Source organism: Sceloporus undulatus, chromosome 3 (assembly GCF_019175285.1).
Source record: "Sceloporus undulatus isolate JIND9_A2432 ecotype Alabama chromosome 3, SceUnd_v1.1, whole genome shotgun sequence".
In the NCBI taxonomy this organism is placed as follows: Eukaryota; Metazoa; Chordata; class Lepidosauria; order Squamata; family Phrynosomatidae; genus Sceloporus; species Sceloporus undulatus.
Window position 1 is genome coordinate 235,354,105 of NC_056524.1, and position 17,543 is coordinate 235,371,647.

A 17,543-nucleotide genomic window follows, 5' to 3' on the forward strand; every position below is an offset into this window, starting at 1 on the left:
AAGCACATTGGACAGCTTCCCGTGGTCCAATGTTACATTCCTCCAAGGTCTGTTAAGGCCACTACTGAAGGAAAAATGGAACAGCTGGAATGGAGAACAAAGCAGTCAGCGGCACCCCATGAAGGAAGGAAGGAGTGAGCTTTAGAAAACAGCTGATAGGGCTAAATTCAGCTTGTTTTTTCCCCCCCCTGTTCAACAGTTCTTGTGCCATGGCAAATAAAGGATGGACACACAGATTTGTATCTCTGTTTGGTTTACAGGACTCATTGAGTTTGTTTTGAAAAGAGCTGTGGGAAAAGGTAGACATATCTAAATCACATTTTCCCTGTGCTGATGGAACCCCTAGAGAGATCTGCATTGTGACCAACCCACTCTACCCCGGTTCTCTGAGCATAAATACCACAGTGCTTTAGCCAGGGACATTTTAGCAGTACAACACACTCAGCAGGATGTTTTTTTCACAGTGCATGAAACAAATTTTAGTTGTGGGCCCCTTTTACGTCTGCAAATTCTCTTCAGTGTGCTGGGATCCTTTTAGCATTAGTAGATACAACTAGCATTAGGACAGGGCATATAAAAATAAAACCATTTTCCAGTGGATGAGATTCTCCTGGTGTTTCACTCATGTAATTGTCTTTTGAAAATGGAAATACAGGGAAGGAATGGGAAAGTATGACATCAAGCCTTATGAAAGTGTAAAACAAATCGTTATAAAGTCCCTCAGGTTAGCTATATAGGATTATTTCTATATATGTTTCACTTTCAGATTTCATCTTTTTTGATATGTTCTTTTAAAAATGGAACACTGGGTAGGATTATGAGCTCAATTTCCAGTGACATAACTAATGACATAACTGCGATGCAATCTGGGGCACAGTAAAACCTTGCCCCAAGACACTGGGTCACCAACGGAAAAGGAGAGCAAGCTGTTAGAAATACACCATCTAGCTCTAAGCCAAAAAAACAAAACAAAACATGGTGTTCTAGGCATATATTTCTCATGGTTCACAAAATGGAAGAAGGAAAACAAAGTCTTCTTTTATTCTCATGTTTTCTCTTGTCTTTTCCACAAAGCCTGGGTGGTAACAAACATCCATTCTGAAATGCCCTTCTATGGGCAGCTAGGCAGGCCCTCACCCTGCTTGCCTTTTGTCAGTAAGCTAAGAAGTTTTTATTTAAGCAGATATTTAATATATAATCATCCCAGGGTGGTTTTTGTTGTTGTTGTTAAGGGGGTGTTTTGGTTGTGTCTTTTAGCTTTTTTCCCCTTTCTGACAGTACCAGAACTTCTAATTAATTAGATTTACTGCAGCTAAGTACTACTTATGGAAAAACAAAGTCTGGTAAAATTACTTTTTAGAGAATTCTTGGAATTGTAGTCTCATAACTTTTCCAAGGTAAAGATATACAGTGCACCCACGTCATACGCTGGCGCAATATACATGGAAGGATAATGGCGCACCCCGTGGAAGGGGTAATGGCGCATGCGCCGTGAGTACAAGCCCCATTATTTTTAATGGGTTTTGAGCATACACAGAATTCCTCTTACACCGGGGGGGGGGTGTGTTCCAGAATGGATCCCCCGTGTAAGGGAAGGGCCCACTGTACAACTAAGCACAAAAGTTAGAATTGTATAAGCAATTGTATTCCCCATTACCATGTATGGATGTGAGAGCTGACAGTTAAGAAAATGTACAAAAAGAGAATAAATTCATTTGTGATGTGGTGCTGGAGAAGATTGCTAAGGATACCATGGACAACAAAAAGAACAAATAAATGAGTCCTAGAACAGAACAAACCAAGCCTGAATTTTCCCTGGAGGCAAAGATGTCTAAACTGAGGCTGTCATACTTTGACCATATCATGAGAAGGCACGAACCATTAGAAAAGACAATAATGCTAGGAAAGGTTGAGGGAAGAAAGAAAGGAAGACCACATGCTAGATGGATGGACTCAAGGAGATCATGAGTATGAATCTGCAAGATCTTAGAAGAATAGTGGAGGATAGGGAGTCTTGGAGGTGTCTCATCCACGGGGTCACCTTGAGTCGAGATAGACACCAGGGTGATTAACAACAAAAACAACAACAAACTTTTCCAAGTTTGGAATAGACACTTTCAGAGGCTGAGTCTATCAATGGCTATTAAGCGGCTCAGGATTAAAGGAACAGAGACATGGTTCCAAATGTAAAATGTCAACTTTATACATGAACCCACTCTGTTTAATGCAGACAAAATTGTCTCTAAAACAATTAGAATGCCCCACTAGGACCTTTAGCTAAACACTTTAGATGAACTTATTTGTTTGACTGCTCCGAACATTACTTTGCATTAATTCTGCTAATTTATCACATCCACCATGTGATAAACTGATTCCACACATAGAATCATAGAGTTGGAAGAGACTGCAAGGGCCATCCCCCTGCCATGCAGGAAATTTCAATCAAAGCATCCCCGACAGATAGCCATCCAGCCTTTCTTTAAAGAGACTCCACCACACTCTGAGGGAGTGTGTTCCACTGTCAAACAGCCCTTATTGTCAGGAAGTTCCTCCTAATGTTGAAGTGGAATCTCTTTTTCTGTAGCTGGCATCTGTTGCTCCGGGTCCTAGTCTCTGGAGCAGCAGAAAACAAGCTAGCTCCCTCCTCAATATGACATCCCTTCAAGTATTTAAACAGGGCTATCATATCACCTCTTAACCTCCAAGCTAAACATCCCCAGATCCCTAAGGCATTCCTCGTAGGACATGGTTTCCAGACCCTTCACCATTTTAGTTGCCCTCCTTTGGACACACTCCAGTTTCTCCATATCCTTTTTGAATTGTGGTGCCCAGAACTGGACACAGTATTTCAGGTGAGGCCTGAACAAACAGAATAGAGTGGCACTATTACTTCCCTTGATCTAGAGACACTATACTTCTATTGATGCAGCCTAAAATCACATTGGCCTCATTAGCTGCTGCATCGAACTGTTGACTCATGTTCAACTTGTGGTCTACTTGGACTCCTAAATACCTTTCACACATAGTTTCCTTCAGCCAGGTGTCTCCCATCCTATATCTGTGCATTTCATTTTTCCTCCCTAAGTACAGTACCTTACATAGAGAGATGAAAAGGAATACACTTAGAAAATGGTAAAATACTTCACTGTATATCTAAACAGATAATGTATGTCTTTCAGACCTATTGGCCTACATCATCCACAAATAGCATGGCTAATGTTAAGAGAGTTTGTGAGAGTTGTCAAATGAAACATCTGCAGTAGCCAAGGTTTGTCTGTCAGTGCTCTATATAGAGTTCATTGTTGTTGTCAATTGCCTTTTAGTCGACCCCGACTCATGGCAACCCTGTGGATGAGACATCTCCAAGACTGTTTGTCCTCCACTGCTCTGCTTAGGTCCTGCAAGATCATATCTGTGACCTCCCTAATAGAGTCTATCCATCTAGTATGTGGCCAACCTCTCTTTTTGCTTCCCTCCACCTTTTCTAGCATTGTCTTGTCTAATAAGTCTTGCCTTCTCATGATGTGTCCAAAGTACAAAAGCCTCAGTTTGATCATCTTGGCTTCCAGGGAAACTTCAGGCTTGATCTGTTAAAGGACCCATTTGTTCAACTCTTTGGCCATCCACAGTATCCTCAGCACTTTTCTCCAGCACCGCATCTCAAATGAGTTGATTTTCTTCTTATCTACTTTCTTCATTGTCCAGCTCTTGCAGCCATTGATGGGGAATACTATGGCTTGGACGATTCTAACCTTAGTGTTCAGTTGTATATCCTTATTCTTTAGAATCTTATCTAGTTCTTTCATAATTGTCCTTCCCATTTGTAGTCTTCTTCTTATTTCTTGACTACAATCTCCTTTTTGTTCAATGTTTAATCCAAGGTATGGGAACTCTTTTACTATTTCTATTTCCTCATTGTCTAGGATGAATGTATATAATTCTTCTGTAGTCATTATTTTTGTTTTCTTTATGTCCAGCATTAAGCCTGCCTTTGCACTTTCTTCTTTCAGCTTCCTTAATAAACATTCCAAGTCTGTGATGTTTTCTGCTAGTAATATGGTGTCATTCATGTATCTTAGATTGTAGATATTCCTTTCTCCTTCTTTACTCCTCATTTTTCCAAGCCTAAGCCTGCTCTTCATAAGATATTTCCTGCATACAGGTTGAACAAATAGGGTGATAGAATGTAGGCTTGCCTGACTGCTTTGCCAGATGGGAACCATTCTGTTTCGCTCTAGTCTTTTCTAACAGCAGCCTCTTGTCCTAGGTACAGATTTCTCATCAGGATTATCAGATGTGATGGGACTCCAAATCTTTTAAGAACCACCCATAATTTTTCATGATCTATGCAGTCAAATGCTTTGCAGTAGTTTATAAAACATAATGCTGATCCCCTTCCCCCCCTGGAATTTCTTGATGCTCTCCATTAGCTATCTTATGTTTGTAGTGTTGTCCCTGGTGCCTCTTCCTTTCCTGAATCCCACTTGCACCTCTGGGATTTCACTCTCAGTGTATGGTTGGAGTCTTTGTTGCAGAATTTTGAGCATAATTTTGATTGCATGGGAAATTAGTGCTGTGGTCCTATAGTTGCTGCAGTCTTTTGTGTCTCCTTTTTTGTGGATGATCATTTCCAATCTGTTGGCCACTGTTTTGTTTTCCAAATTTGTTGACATATATTGGTTAACACTAGTGTTGATTCTATCTGTGTGGATTGTAGCAGTTCCATTGGAGTGTCATCTCTTCCTGATGATTATTTTTCTCAGATACTCTTATTGCAGCTTCCATCTCATATCTGAGTAGGAAAAACAAGCACATGTGAGATGACCCTTATGACATCAAACTGTATCGTGTGTTTTATTTATCCCCACCGAAATGAATCAAACTAATTCTTCAGAGTAGGGCCTGTAACTCTGTCTGCTAACTTGAAGCCCTGTTCACTTCTAGGGCACATAATATTTTGTACTAGTGGATTTTGTGGATATGTTGTACAAACATGGTGCATGCAGCTGTTCATGTATTATGATGCTACGAGGGAATATAGATAAAATAAGAGGAAAATATTAGGAAAGTGTAAAATAATCCTCCATTCTTTCATGTACAGTATATTTTGATACAGAAGGGAATATTAATGGGTCTATTTTATGCAAATCACTTATTGCACTGGAGTTGTGGATAAAAAAAATTGGCTGTTTCTATCAGAAATTGATTTTATTTTCTAGGGAAAATTTCCCATATTATATAAAACGGGTCTTGATTTATTTCAGGGTTACATTTACTTGATGTAAATGGAGACGGCTGTAAACAAGGAGAGCCTTGTCTTCTTACCGTTCATAACTCCATACAGCCTCACTCCCTGATCTCACTCTATTACTGTTTGACTGGAGATACCAAGGATTGCTCCTGGGACCTTTTATGTACAACAGTCTACAAGACTGTCTGTCTACAAGAGTCTACCACAAAGCTACAAAGTATCTTTGTCAGTAGCAATTTAATCCAATCTCCCCAGTCTAATAGCTGAGCCACACTGATTTCCTCCCTTTTAACTATTTCCTCTCCCCAAATGCTTTTTTCTCCTATCTACCATGCTGTGTCATTCCTTTCTCTCGTTCTATCCTCCCATGCTTTTTCAAAAGCACGAGTTCCCAGCTTATCAGAAGCTCTTCTTTGCTGTCTGCAGGAGAGAAGATATTAAGGAGGCTACAATGTTCTGCACCTGGCCAGGAATGTTCACAGAGAAGCACAGCTTCCTCCTAAACAGCATGAAAAGGCAGCCAGTCTGCAGGGTGGGTTGCTGGCTGGGGATGGGGCTCCCCAGTGCAGATGTTGGAAGAATTTTTCATTCCATTTCTCAAGGAAATAAATGCTCCCTTGTTGGGAATCCAGCTTGTTGTTCTTTGGTAGACTTCCCCATCTTACTTCCTTTGACTTGAGTTGCACGTGTGGATTCTGGTATAGTCATGTCCTGCAATGGATTGCTAATTTTGTTTTGTGGATGCTTTACACTTACCACAACTTGGGGAAGGCAATTTGGGCTGGATTTGTGCAAGATGGAATTAGCATCTGTGTGGCTGTTTCCTGCTTTGGGGATCACCATAGAGGATCTGGAGGGCTGAGGCATTTGGAATACAACCAGCTTGGGGACCTTTCATCAGTGCCTCACTCCTACATGGTTGTGAGAATCACACAGTGGCTTCTGCCCCTGTGGATTCCACAGGCTGCCACTTTACAAGTCCCCCTCAGTAAACAGACTGGGATGGATTTCTTTAGATGGTGGGTAGGCCATCCCATACATGGATCCCTGTCCTATGGTGTGCTAAGACTCTAACAACTGTAATCAGTATGTTTGTTGCCATTTCAGCTCCAGCACTGTCTCCTGTGTGTGTTGATGGGGTTCCTTTCATCAAGCAATTTTTCATCATTGTTAGATTGTCTTCTTCTTTCTTTTTTCTTTTTTACTATCCCCATTTTTTTTTGGGGGGGGGGAACAGTAACACTACAACCTTTCTTTTCTCTTTTGACCTAGAGAGGAAAAACGTAACTGGCTTTCTTTAACTTACTCTTGCTTTGAAAACCAGTGACTACATTCTTAATACACTGTCTTTTAGCCTTCCAAATCTCATTAACACTAATGAGTATTATACAGTTTAAAATGTACTGCCTCAACCTGTGAATGTGACCCCATGGTGCTATCTCTGTTTTCATAAGCTTCTGCTATTTTGAGAGAAAAGGTGTAGTCAGTTTGGGCTCTGCTATAACCAATGAAATTCAGTTCTGGTATAACTGAATTATGCTTTTATAGCCAAGTGAGCAGACTATATTTTATACAGATGCAACTCTGTGCATATTTATTCACAAGTGAATCCCATGGCGTTTAATGGAACTTACTCTATAATAACTGTGTTTAGGATTGCAGTCACAGCTGAAATAAAAATGTAGTCCTGTAGTTTATTCAAAACTAAGCTTTACTAAATTAAATTATATTTATTGTCAGGTATTTATTGGTAATATTACAGCCTAAGTAAGTAAAAGCATGTTTCTGCTTCTTCATCTGATGTTGCCATCTAAAAATGTGACATAGAAGGCATGTCGGCCTTTGTAAATGGTGTGAGCTATGGTGTGTATGGCAGGGGGTGAAGGATCTCTAAAATTACACAAAAACACATTCTATGAAGGTAAACAAAGACAGATCCGGATCTTTGTTAGTACTAAGCATGCCCCATGCTACCTTGTCTTTCTCCCTCTCTTATTTTTTTACATGTTAGAATTGAGATTGGCATCATGAGTCACAGGGTCTAGACTCAACAACACTGTATACACAGCCCTAAATTCTATTGGTAATCCAGTCTAGAATAGAGCTGTTGAATAATTTGCTGGATGACAGCCAACATTTACATAAATCTCATTGATTTAATGGGCCTGTTCAAGTTAGGACTACCAATAGTATTCAAGCCAGAAGGCACACAACCAGCCTATCAGACTGGAAGATTTCAGCTGGCACAAAGCCATCCAGTATCTTTGTCAGTAGCAATTTAATCCAATCTTCCCAGTCTAATAGCTGAGCCACACTGATTTCCTCCCTTTTAACTATTCCCCACTTTTAAAATATGAAAGGATATAAAATTAATGTAGAAACAAAAGGTCTTGAAAATGTTGTACATAGTTCTAGTGTATAAACATAGAAAGAGTTCTGCTGGATCAGCCCAAATGCCCCTCTAATCCTGCATCTTGTTTCATACAATGGCCTGTTTTCAGGAAGTCCAAAAGTAGGATGTGATGGTAATAGACATTTCCCATTATCATTCAAAAGCATGCTCTCTCTGATCCTGAAGGTAATAGATAACCAATAGCCACTAATAACCTCATCCACCATGATTTTTTCTAATCTTGTTTTAAAGACAGCCAAATTAGTAGATATCACCATACATGCATTGTTGGATTGCAGCCTATTTCTGTAATTGAGGTATAGTATCCCGGCCCTGGCTTGTAACTCTGCTATACAAACCATTTCATACAAGACCATCAAATCTTTCTTAATTTTCTTGCGTTAAGCACCACATAACCAGTAAATTTGAAGCTGAAATTGGGAAAATCCTCCCTGATACTTAGAAGCTCTTTCCTTACTATGGCGGGGTACAGACCGCCGCTTTGCGGCGGTCTGCCGCCGCCGCCAGTAGGTCCGCGGGGGAGCCGGAGCCTTCAGACGGCCCGACTCCCGCGCGGACCGAAAAAAGAAGCTCCAAAATGGAGCTTCTTTTACCGTCGCGTTTGCGACGTAGCGAGGCGCCAGGGGCGCGTTCGCTACGTCACAAGCGGCGCGACACATCTAGACGCTGTGCGTCCAGTACGTAAAGATGGCGGCGCCCATGTAGAAGGGGCGCCGCCATCTTGTACGGACGGAGTCCGTACTAGGCCCAGGGGCGTCTATAAGAGACGCCCCTTTTTTAAAATGGGACGTCCGGAGGACATCCCAAATGCCGCTGCAGAAAGCACAAATGCAGTGGGCCCACCACATCAGCTGGCTAGCAATCCACAGACTGAAGTGTCCACATATTGCCATGCTGTACTGACTCAGACATGATTACATCACCACACATTGGATAAAATGAGACACAAGTATCCATGTTTTTTCCCTGTCCATGGGGGCCCCAGAACCAAACCCCCATGTAATGTAATTACCACTAACTTTATACCTCCATTAATGAAGTAGATGTGTCCCAGGGCATTATTTCTTTACCAGAAATGTTGGTATCTGAGACAGAAATAACATGATTACACCACAAAAAAGAAGCACACTTCAACATTTCAGCAAACATTTTATTCAAAACTAACAACATGCATAGGTGAAATGAAACAACCAGGTCAGATAAGCCTTGCACAAGTAAACAAAAACATATGAACCTTCTAGGGACCATTTGAAGGCTTCTTTCAACATTCACCCAAGAATGACTTTTTGATTTCACCATCCTCCACACACTTTATGGTTTCCATTTTTATGGCAGATTTATATATCTATGCTTTTAAAATATACTAGTAAGGCAGGTTTAGCTAGTAAGGCAGGTTTATAAATAAAGAAGTATTAAGTATTTATCTTTTCTCCTGTCTTCTCTCTCTCCCTCTCTCTCTTGTTCTTCACACATGGTCAGTGAGGGATTCTGGAGGCAGCTGCTGTTTATCTTCCCTGTTCTAAGCAGGTACACACAGTAAGACTGGCTTGAGTGGAATCCCATCCTTTCCCAGATCAAGCTTTATTTCATTGTTTACTGCAGATATTCTGCACTCTGACACCAAAAGTATGTGTTCTCCAGACTTCCTCCAGCATCCTCCCAACTCCAATTCAGCCGGGGAGGGGGAGATAAAGAGAGGAAATATGAGCTGGAAAGGCATAAATGACTTTCACTGCCAGAGGCTTTATAATCATAGAGTTGGAAAGGAGTGCAAGGGACATCTAATCCAATCCAATGCCATGCAGGAATACACAGCTAAAGTTCTCCCAAAGGGAGTGATCCAGCCTTTGTTTCAAGACCTCCAAGGAAGGAGAGATCACTCCCTTCTAAGGCTATCTATTCCACTTTTGAATGGCTTTTACAGTCAAGATGTTCTTCCTAATGTTTAGGTAGAATCCCTTTTTTGTAATCTTAATCCAGTGGTTCATGTTCTAATTGTTGGAATGGCAGATACCAGAACACTGTCGATATGACATCCCTTCAAGTATTTAAATATGGCTATCAATCACTTCTCATTCGTTTCTTCTCCAGGCTAAACATACCCAGATCCATAAACTAGTCATCATAGGGGTTAAGTTCCAGACTTTTTACCATCTTGGTTGCTTTCTTCTGAATATGCTTCTTGATCTGTGGGCACAGTATTCTGAGTGAGTTCTGACCAGAGCTACATTGAGTGATACTATTAGTTCCCTCAATCTTAACAGAATACTCCTATTGATATAGACTAGAATTGCATTGGCTTTTTGATTGCTGCATCACATTGTTGACTTATGTCTCACTTGTTCTCTATTAGGACTGTTAGATTCTTTTTACCTGTCAAGGTGTCACCCATCCTATATTTGTCCATTTCATTTTTCTTGCCTAAATGTAGTAGCTTACATTTATCCCTGCTGAAATTCACTTTTTTTAGTTTTGAGTCAGCTCTCTAGTTTTTAAATGTCATTTTGAATTCCAATCCTGCCCTCTGGGATACTAGTTGCTCGTCCTAATTTGGTGTCACCTGCACATTTGCTATGCATGTCTTCTGTTCCATCATGAAAGAAATGTATAAAAATGTTGAACAACACCAAGCCCAGAACAGAACCCTGTGGCATCCCACTAGTCACTTTTTTCCTTCCATGGATTTGCATTGCATGGATAATCCAGTTTTGCCTATAGTAAACATTTTGAAAGTAGACATGAAAGCATAGACTTCAAATCTGGCTTAATAAGAATATGTATTTGAGTATGAATAATTTTCCACTACCTTTGAAAAGATACGAGTTTTCTGTATTTCCCTTCCCAGGTTCACATACAATATGGAATTTATATAAAATGGATTTGCACTGTGCCAAACTGAATATGAATACAAGAGTTTGGTAAATTTTCATTGATATATACAACTGAGTTTAACCTGCAGCAGCCATTTTAGCTTTGCTGCTGATTGACCAGAGTTGCCTGATTACTAAAACCTCCTTGACTGATCACACTTACCTACCAACCATTTTTAAACATTTCCTATCCCTGGTTCTTTATGAGATCTTTCCTGCAGCCACCTTTTCCCTTCTCCTGCTCATCTTCTTAGATCCCTGCATCCACCACTTTTCATTTTCACAAGCCTTTATTTTCCCCATATATCATCTTTTGAAATCCTTAATTTTAAGACCATGGGCCCGAACAGACAGGCCAAAATAAAGCTGCTTCGGGTCACTTTGGAGGTATGCTGTTTAAATGACACACACATCTTGTGTGCCAAAGCTGCGATCAGGTCCTTAGGCCTGGAGCATGGCTTTGATGCGGCTTCTGGCCTCTTAGGATGCATGCATCATTTAAATAGCATGTCTCCAAAGTGACCCGAAGCAGCTTTATTTTGGCCTGTCTGTTCAGGCCCCATTATTTGCTATCAGAGCTATAGCCAGATTGGAGCCACTAATTCACCAGAAACATGATCATCCCTTCTAAGTATAACAAAAATAAAGCACTTTTCAAAGTTCTCATGTGAACTTATATGAACCTGGCCATAGTTGAAATTGAGCTTCAGAGGCCTTTCTGTATGTCTCACCACTCAAGAAAGCCGGGTTGGTACAAAGACAAGTCAGAGCATGTTTTTTTGTGGGGTTTTTGGGCTATGTGGCCATGATCTAGAAAATTTTCTTCCTGACGTTTCGCCAGCATCTGTGACTGGCATCTTCAGAGAATGCTTTGACTGGAAAAAGTTGGGTATATATATACTGTGTGAGCCTGGGAAGTCAGAGCCTTCTTTGTGGAAATGCCTCAACTGAGGAACTCAAGACAACTAGACTGGTCTATTTTTTATTTTGCTTTAATTGAGCCTAAAATAGCTTTCTGAACTGTATGCCTTTTAAGTAATTTTAAATACATTAAATTCACCCTTTTAATAGGTTTCTCTCCTATTTTTAATTTCCTGTGCTATGGTGTTGTTTGGAAAATATTTCAAATTGCAAGTCATGGGGAGAATGTCTTTGGGGGCCGAAGGTGACACAGACATGATTCTATAAATAAATGATAAATATAATAGGATAACATTCCTATGAAATGTGTCAATAGAACAGGGGGGGAAATGTGGATTATAATAATAATGCATTCGGCTTAATTAAACCACACTGAAAATTTCATTTTAACGCCATCAACTGAACCAAAATAGAACAAGGGAGGAACATATCTATAAATAACAGAATTTCAGAAGGCCAATCCCAATGGAACAGTAATTGGTAAAATTATTAGGTGCTGGTTTAAGTTACGAAATTGTTTGTGTAAAGAAGGACTTTATCACACCAGCCTGCTGTACCACCACAATTGTGCTAGTTTAAAAGGGAAGCATACCAATTTGGCATAATTACTTTTCACTCTTTTCCCCATGCTAGTGCTTTAGGGATCCATGGTAGCATGAGCTGTTTTACACACTGCCAAATGCCATCTTCTAGGTGGAAGTGGGGGGGCAGTGATTGCGGCTGCCAACTGCCTCACAAAGCTGGCTGCTGTGTGAATTGTACACAGCATCTGGCTTCAAGATGTTGGTCACCCCTATCATTACAGGGGGGAGGAGCAGAATCATGCCCGCTCACAACACATGACTGCCTGAGTAGAACAGCAGCAAAAGGGACCTATTGCATGAAGGCAGCATTGGAATAGCAGTGAGATTGGAAACCTATTGACGGGTTTTCCCCATCAATGAAAAGGTGCAATACGGTAATGAGTGGAATGCAAGGCAGCAGCAGCAACAGGATGGACACAGCACTGTGTGATGAGTAGCAGCCCAAGATGTTTTCATCCTGTTAAAATTCCATTTTTATTGCCTTGTATGATATACTTTGAAATCTTCCCCCTGCCCTTTGCATGGAGTTGGACAAAGTTAGGAACATTTCATTGGAGGAAGGGTGTCTGTTGGGAAATTTTTGATGATGAGAACACCCAAAGGAAGGCCTCTCTTAATGATTTTTTAAATGCGTTTTGTGGGAGGTGTACCCCCTTTTCCTCGAGATCAAAGCAGTTCACATCAGGTAAAACTATGACAAACGTCATAATACAGTATAAAAACAGTTAAAACATTCAATTACAATCATAAATATTCAATAAAATTATCTAAAATAAGAAATTAAATGGTCACAATTATAGGCTATCAAGTATCTTAATCTAATTGGGGAATATTTCTCTAAAAAGAGTCGGGAGGGTATGCTTGCTGGAAGAGATAGGTTTTTAAAGCCTTTTTATTTAGGACTAGCATTTGGATTTAGGAGCAGATTAGGTTAACCATAGTTACCAAACTTCATAGGGGATTGGGGAACATATTGAAAACCCATATTCAATGGACAGGTTTCTGCAGAATCCTCTCTGAATATATGGATTACTTTTCATTAATGCTTTTCATTGATTGTCACAGGCTGGAACGAATGGATACATGGCTCCTGAAATCTTAAATGAAGAAAGTTACAGTTACCCTGTTGATTGGTTTGCTATGGGATGCAGTATTTATGAGATGGTTGCTGGTCGAACACCATTCAAGGATTTCAAAGAGAAGGTCAATAAAGATGAAGTTAAAAAAAGAACCTTAGAAGATGAGCCTAAGTTTGAGCATGCTAATTTTGATCAGCCAACAAAAGATATCTGTAAACTGTTCTTGGAGAAGAAACCAGCAAATCGTTTGGGAAGCAGGTATATTTTGACTTTCCTTGATAAAAACATAACTTAATAAATAATGACATTCTATTCTTTTATTTAAGAAAAAAGTTAAGTGTAAGGGTTTTTATAAAGTCTGCATGGTTTTCTAAGCCAATTTATAGAAGAGATCTTATTTATGTGTTGTACATGGAGTTGTCCAACTGGTGGGTATTTTCCTTCAAGATGCCTCTGATGGTTCAGTTAGTGCAGAATTCAGATGCCAGAATTTTGGCTAGCACATCTGGGTTCACTCACTCCAAGTTTAAAAGATTTCATATTTTCCTCTAGATCCAATTCAAGGTATTAGCACTGATCTTAAACTTATCTTAAAAATTCTGAATGGCTGAAGAGCCTCTTCCCATATCAATATGCTCAATATATCTTATGAACTTATGTTGAGGCACTACTGAAAGTGCTTATGAGAAATGTGTTGTGTGACCACAAAGCAGAGGGTTCTTTCTGTGGCAGTTTGGAAAAATGCACATAGCGTCTGCTCTATATTAACCATCGGTAAGCAAGTTAAGGAATATTCTTCATCCACTGATTTAAAAATGTATATAATAGCATGGCATTATTTTTTGTGGTTTTATATGCTGCCACTTACTATGATTGTGACCTAAATTCAATTGTTAATCCAACTAGAGCAGATCCATTAAATGAATTGCTGAAAGGTAAGTCAACAACATAAATTCCATTGCTTTTTGTGGGTTTTTAGGGCTATGTGGCCATGTTCTAGAAGAGTTTCTTCCTGACGTTTCGCCAGCATCTGTGGCTGGCATCTGATGCCAGCCACAGATGCTGGCGAAACGTCAGGCAGAAACTCTTCTAGAACATGGCCACATTGCCCCAAAAACCCACAAAAATATGGATGCCAGCCATAATTCACATAAATTCCATTGATTCAGTGGATTTATTCTGCTTGAGACAAACAATGGATTTAGACAATCTTCTGTCCAATGGACATTTTGTAGTCTAACTGCAAACACCAGGGAACTACTTTACAGAGCAGTCCTATGGAAATCAGATGGAAAGACTCCAGAATGGAGGATCACCTCATCCAAGCCCTACTTGGCATACAATGGACCGGGAGATTAATGGCGGACAGTTCCCCCCCCCCCTCTACTTTTCTTCTCTGCTACCAGTTTTTATTCTATTGGGCTTAGAAACTAAGGATTCTGAAGAAAGGGAAAACTACCTTTAAAACATTTTGAAGGTCTGCAGCATTAGGATTTTATATATTATAATATTATTTAGAAAAGAAAACATTGTTGTGAGAATTTTTTTATATGTGATCTACATGTTCCAGTCAGTATAGGTCTGCTAATACTTGTGGTGAAGCTAAAACTGAGTATTCATTTCAGGCTAAATATGCATAATAAATATGACTTGGTGACACACTTTTGCAGCATTGGAAAGTTTTACAGAGTAACTAGCTATCACACCCTGCAAAATTTCACATATACTGTATGCTGGGAATGGTTACATCAAACACTGAAATGTCAGAGATTTAATTTTTCCGAAGTTCTTGGAGCAATGGTATTTAACCTTTATCTCATGCGTTTTCGGTCTAGTGGGAGTATCGAGGACAAAAGGAAAGAATAAAACCTAGCTCACTGAAATAACAAAAGATAAACAAAAGGTTTCCCTGTGATGAGGAGGTAGAATATCTTACATGTGGACTGTCCTTTCCTCTTCTCTAAAGACAGGAAACATGTAATGATCTTTGAAGTCATCCTATAGACAGTGACAACCCTCCTGTATGCCTCAGTTCTGTTTCCTGACTTTGCTCTTCTGGCACTTCTTTGGCTCTGCCCCAGTCAGTGGCATCACTAGGGGAGTGCAGGGGATACAGACCACACCAGGTGACACCCTAAAGATGGGTGACACCGCTGCTCCTCAAACATTTGCCTTTTGGCTTTTATGGCATTTGCCTGTGCCCCTTTAAAACACTGAGGAGATAGGGTGAGTGTGATAGGCTCAATGGAAGGGGAAAGGATAGATTCCAGGTTGTTTACATTTAAAGTTTTAAATTAAAAAAAAATTTTTTTTAAACAAATTAAAACATTGAACAATTTTTCAAAAAACTGTTCTTTTAAAATTTCATTTAAAAACATAACATCTTACCCAATTTTCACCACATGTACATATAAATACATTTAGAATGTGTACACAATATTATAATGCAAAGGTATAATTTAATTTTGCTAGTTGTTTATATCACAACTATAGCCATTACATTCAGTGATATATAGAAATTCCAATTTATGAGTAACATTTTTACAAAAAAAATTCCTGAGGATTCTGTATGGTGTGGTATGGGAAGTGGTCAATGGGGGTGGTGGTGACACCATGAGTTACCGCACTATGTGATTCCAACCACAGTGATGCCACCGGCTCCAGTCACCATGTTTCCTCTTTTGTTTACTTGTTTCTCTTTCAGTTACTAAGAATAGGGCCTTATTTTATTGTTCTCACTTCTTGCCTGTCTCCTTCTGTTGAGTATCCAGGCCAGTCTTCCTTTTGTTCCACAAGATCCAGCTTCTCATCCCAGTTTTATGCTTCCTTCAAGTCAAGAGACTTATAAGAGTATTAGCCTCATTGGGGCAACAGAGGAAACAGCCCAGACAATGCCCATTCCACAACCGTCCCAGACCTCAGGCCACCAACAGGGGCCAGCATAAAAACCAGAGGTATGACGCCAACCCTTCAGTTAGGGAGTAGACTACCGGAGTTCACCAGGATTTGGGAGGGGAGGACTTCAGACCAGTGTGTGCTATCTACCATCAGTCAGGACTACAGGCTAGAATTTGCCCAGATCAACCCCAGACATGTTCATTCCCTCACAAGTGTCCAAGAATTCTAGCAAGCATGAACTTTTCCTGGAATCTATCGACAATCTTCTTCAGATTGGGGCCACAGAAGATGTGCCTCCTTCACAGAGAATAAGAAGAAAGTAAACAAATTCTAGTGCTAAAAAATGAACATTATCCATTTGTTTGATTTTCTTCCACAGTATCCTCAGCACTCTTCTCCAGCACCCTATCTCAAATGAGTCGATTTTCTTTCTATCTGCTTTCTTCACTGTCAAGCTCTCACATCCATACGTGGTGATGGGGAATACCATGATTTGGCTAATTCTAACTTTGGTCTTACATCTTTACACTTTAGGATCTTGTCTTAATGCATTTCATAGCTGCCCTTCCCAGTCCTAGTTTTCTGATTTCTTGACTGTATTCTTCGTTCTGATCAATGATTGATCCAAGGTATGGGAAATCTTTAACAATTTTGATTTCCTCATTATCCAGGTTGAATTTATGTAAATACTGCATGGTCATTATTTTTGTTTCCTTAACGTTCAACAGTAAGCCTGCCTTTGTGCTTTCTTCTTTAACTTTCCTTAGTAATTGTTCCAAGTCTACAGTATATTGTTTTCTGTTAGTTGTATGGTGTTGTCTGCATACCTTAGTTGGTGTTCCTTTCTCCAGTCTTCTTCCAGGTCTAAACCTGCTCTTCGTATAAAATTTTCTTCATGCGAGTTGGGGGAAAAAGGGTGATAGAATTCAACCTTGCCTGACCCCTTTGCCATTTGGGAACCAATCTGTTTCTCCATATTCTGTTCTAACAGTATCCTCATGTCCTGTGTACACATTTCTCATCAGGACAATCAAATGTATTAGCACTCCCATTTCTTTAAGCGTGTTCCATAGCTTTCTGTGGTCTATGCAGTTGAAGACTTTGCTGTAATCTGTAAAGCACATGCTGATTTTCTTCTGGAATTCCTTGGTGCGCTCCATCATATGTTTGCCATGTAGTCTATAGTGCCCCTTCTTTTCCTCTGGGATGTCTCGCTCCATACGTATATGGTAGGAGTCTCTGCTGCAGAATTTTGAGCATAACTTTGCTTGCAAGGGACGATAATGCAATGGTCCTGTAGTTACTACAATCTTTTGTGTCTCTTTTTTTGTGGATTGGATTATATATTGATCATTTCTTTTGCCTATTGTTGGCAGTTCAGTTTGGAATATTATCTGTTCCTGGTGATTTATTCTTCCAAATTTCTTTGAGTGCAGCTTTCCCTCCATTTCCCAAAATTTGGGGTTCATCTTCATATTATTATTTGTTCCATGTGTCACTCACTCACTCACTCATTTCATCTCTTTC

General features: G+C 39.9%; 1 protein-coding gene across 1 annotated transcript in view; it reads left to right on the forward strand.

The window, feature by feature from the left end:
* Positions 1–17,543, forward strand: part of GRK7 (G protein-coupled receptor kinase 7) — a 50,532-nt gene that overhangs the window by 26,242 nt on the left and 6,747 nt on the right. Inside the window, exon 3 of the mRNA XM_042460335.1 lies at positions 13,105–13,376. Coding sequence (XP_042316269.1) covers positions 13,105–13,376 — 272 coding nt within the window. The remainder of the gene's footprint in view (positions 1–13,104; positions 13,377–17,543) is intronic.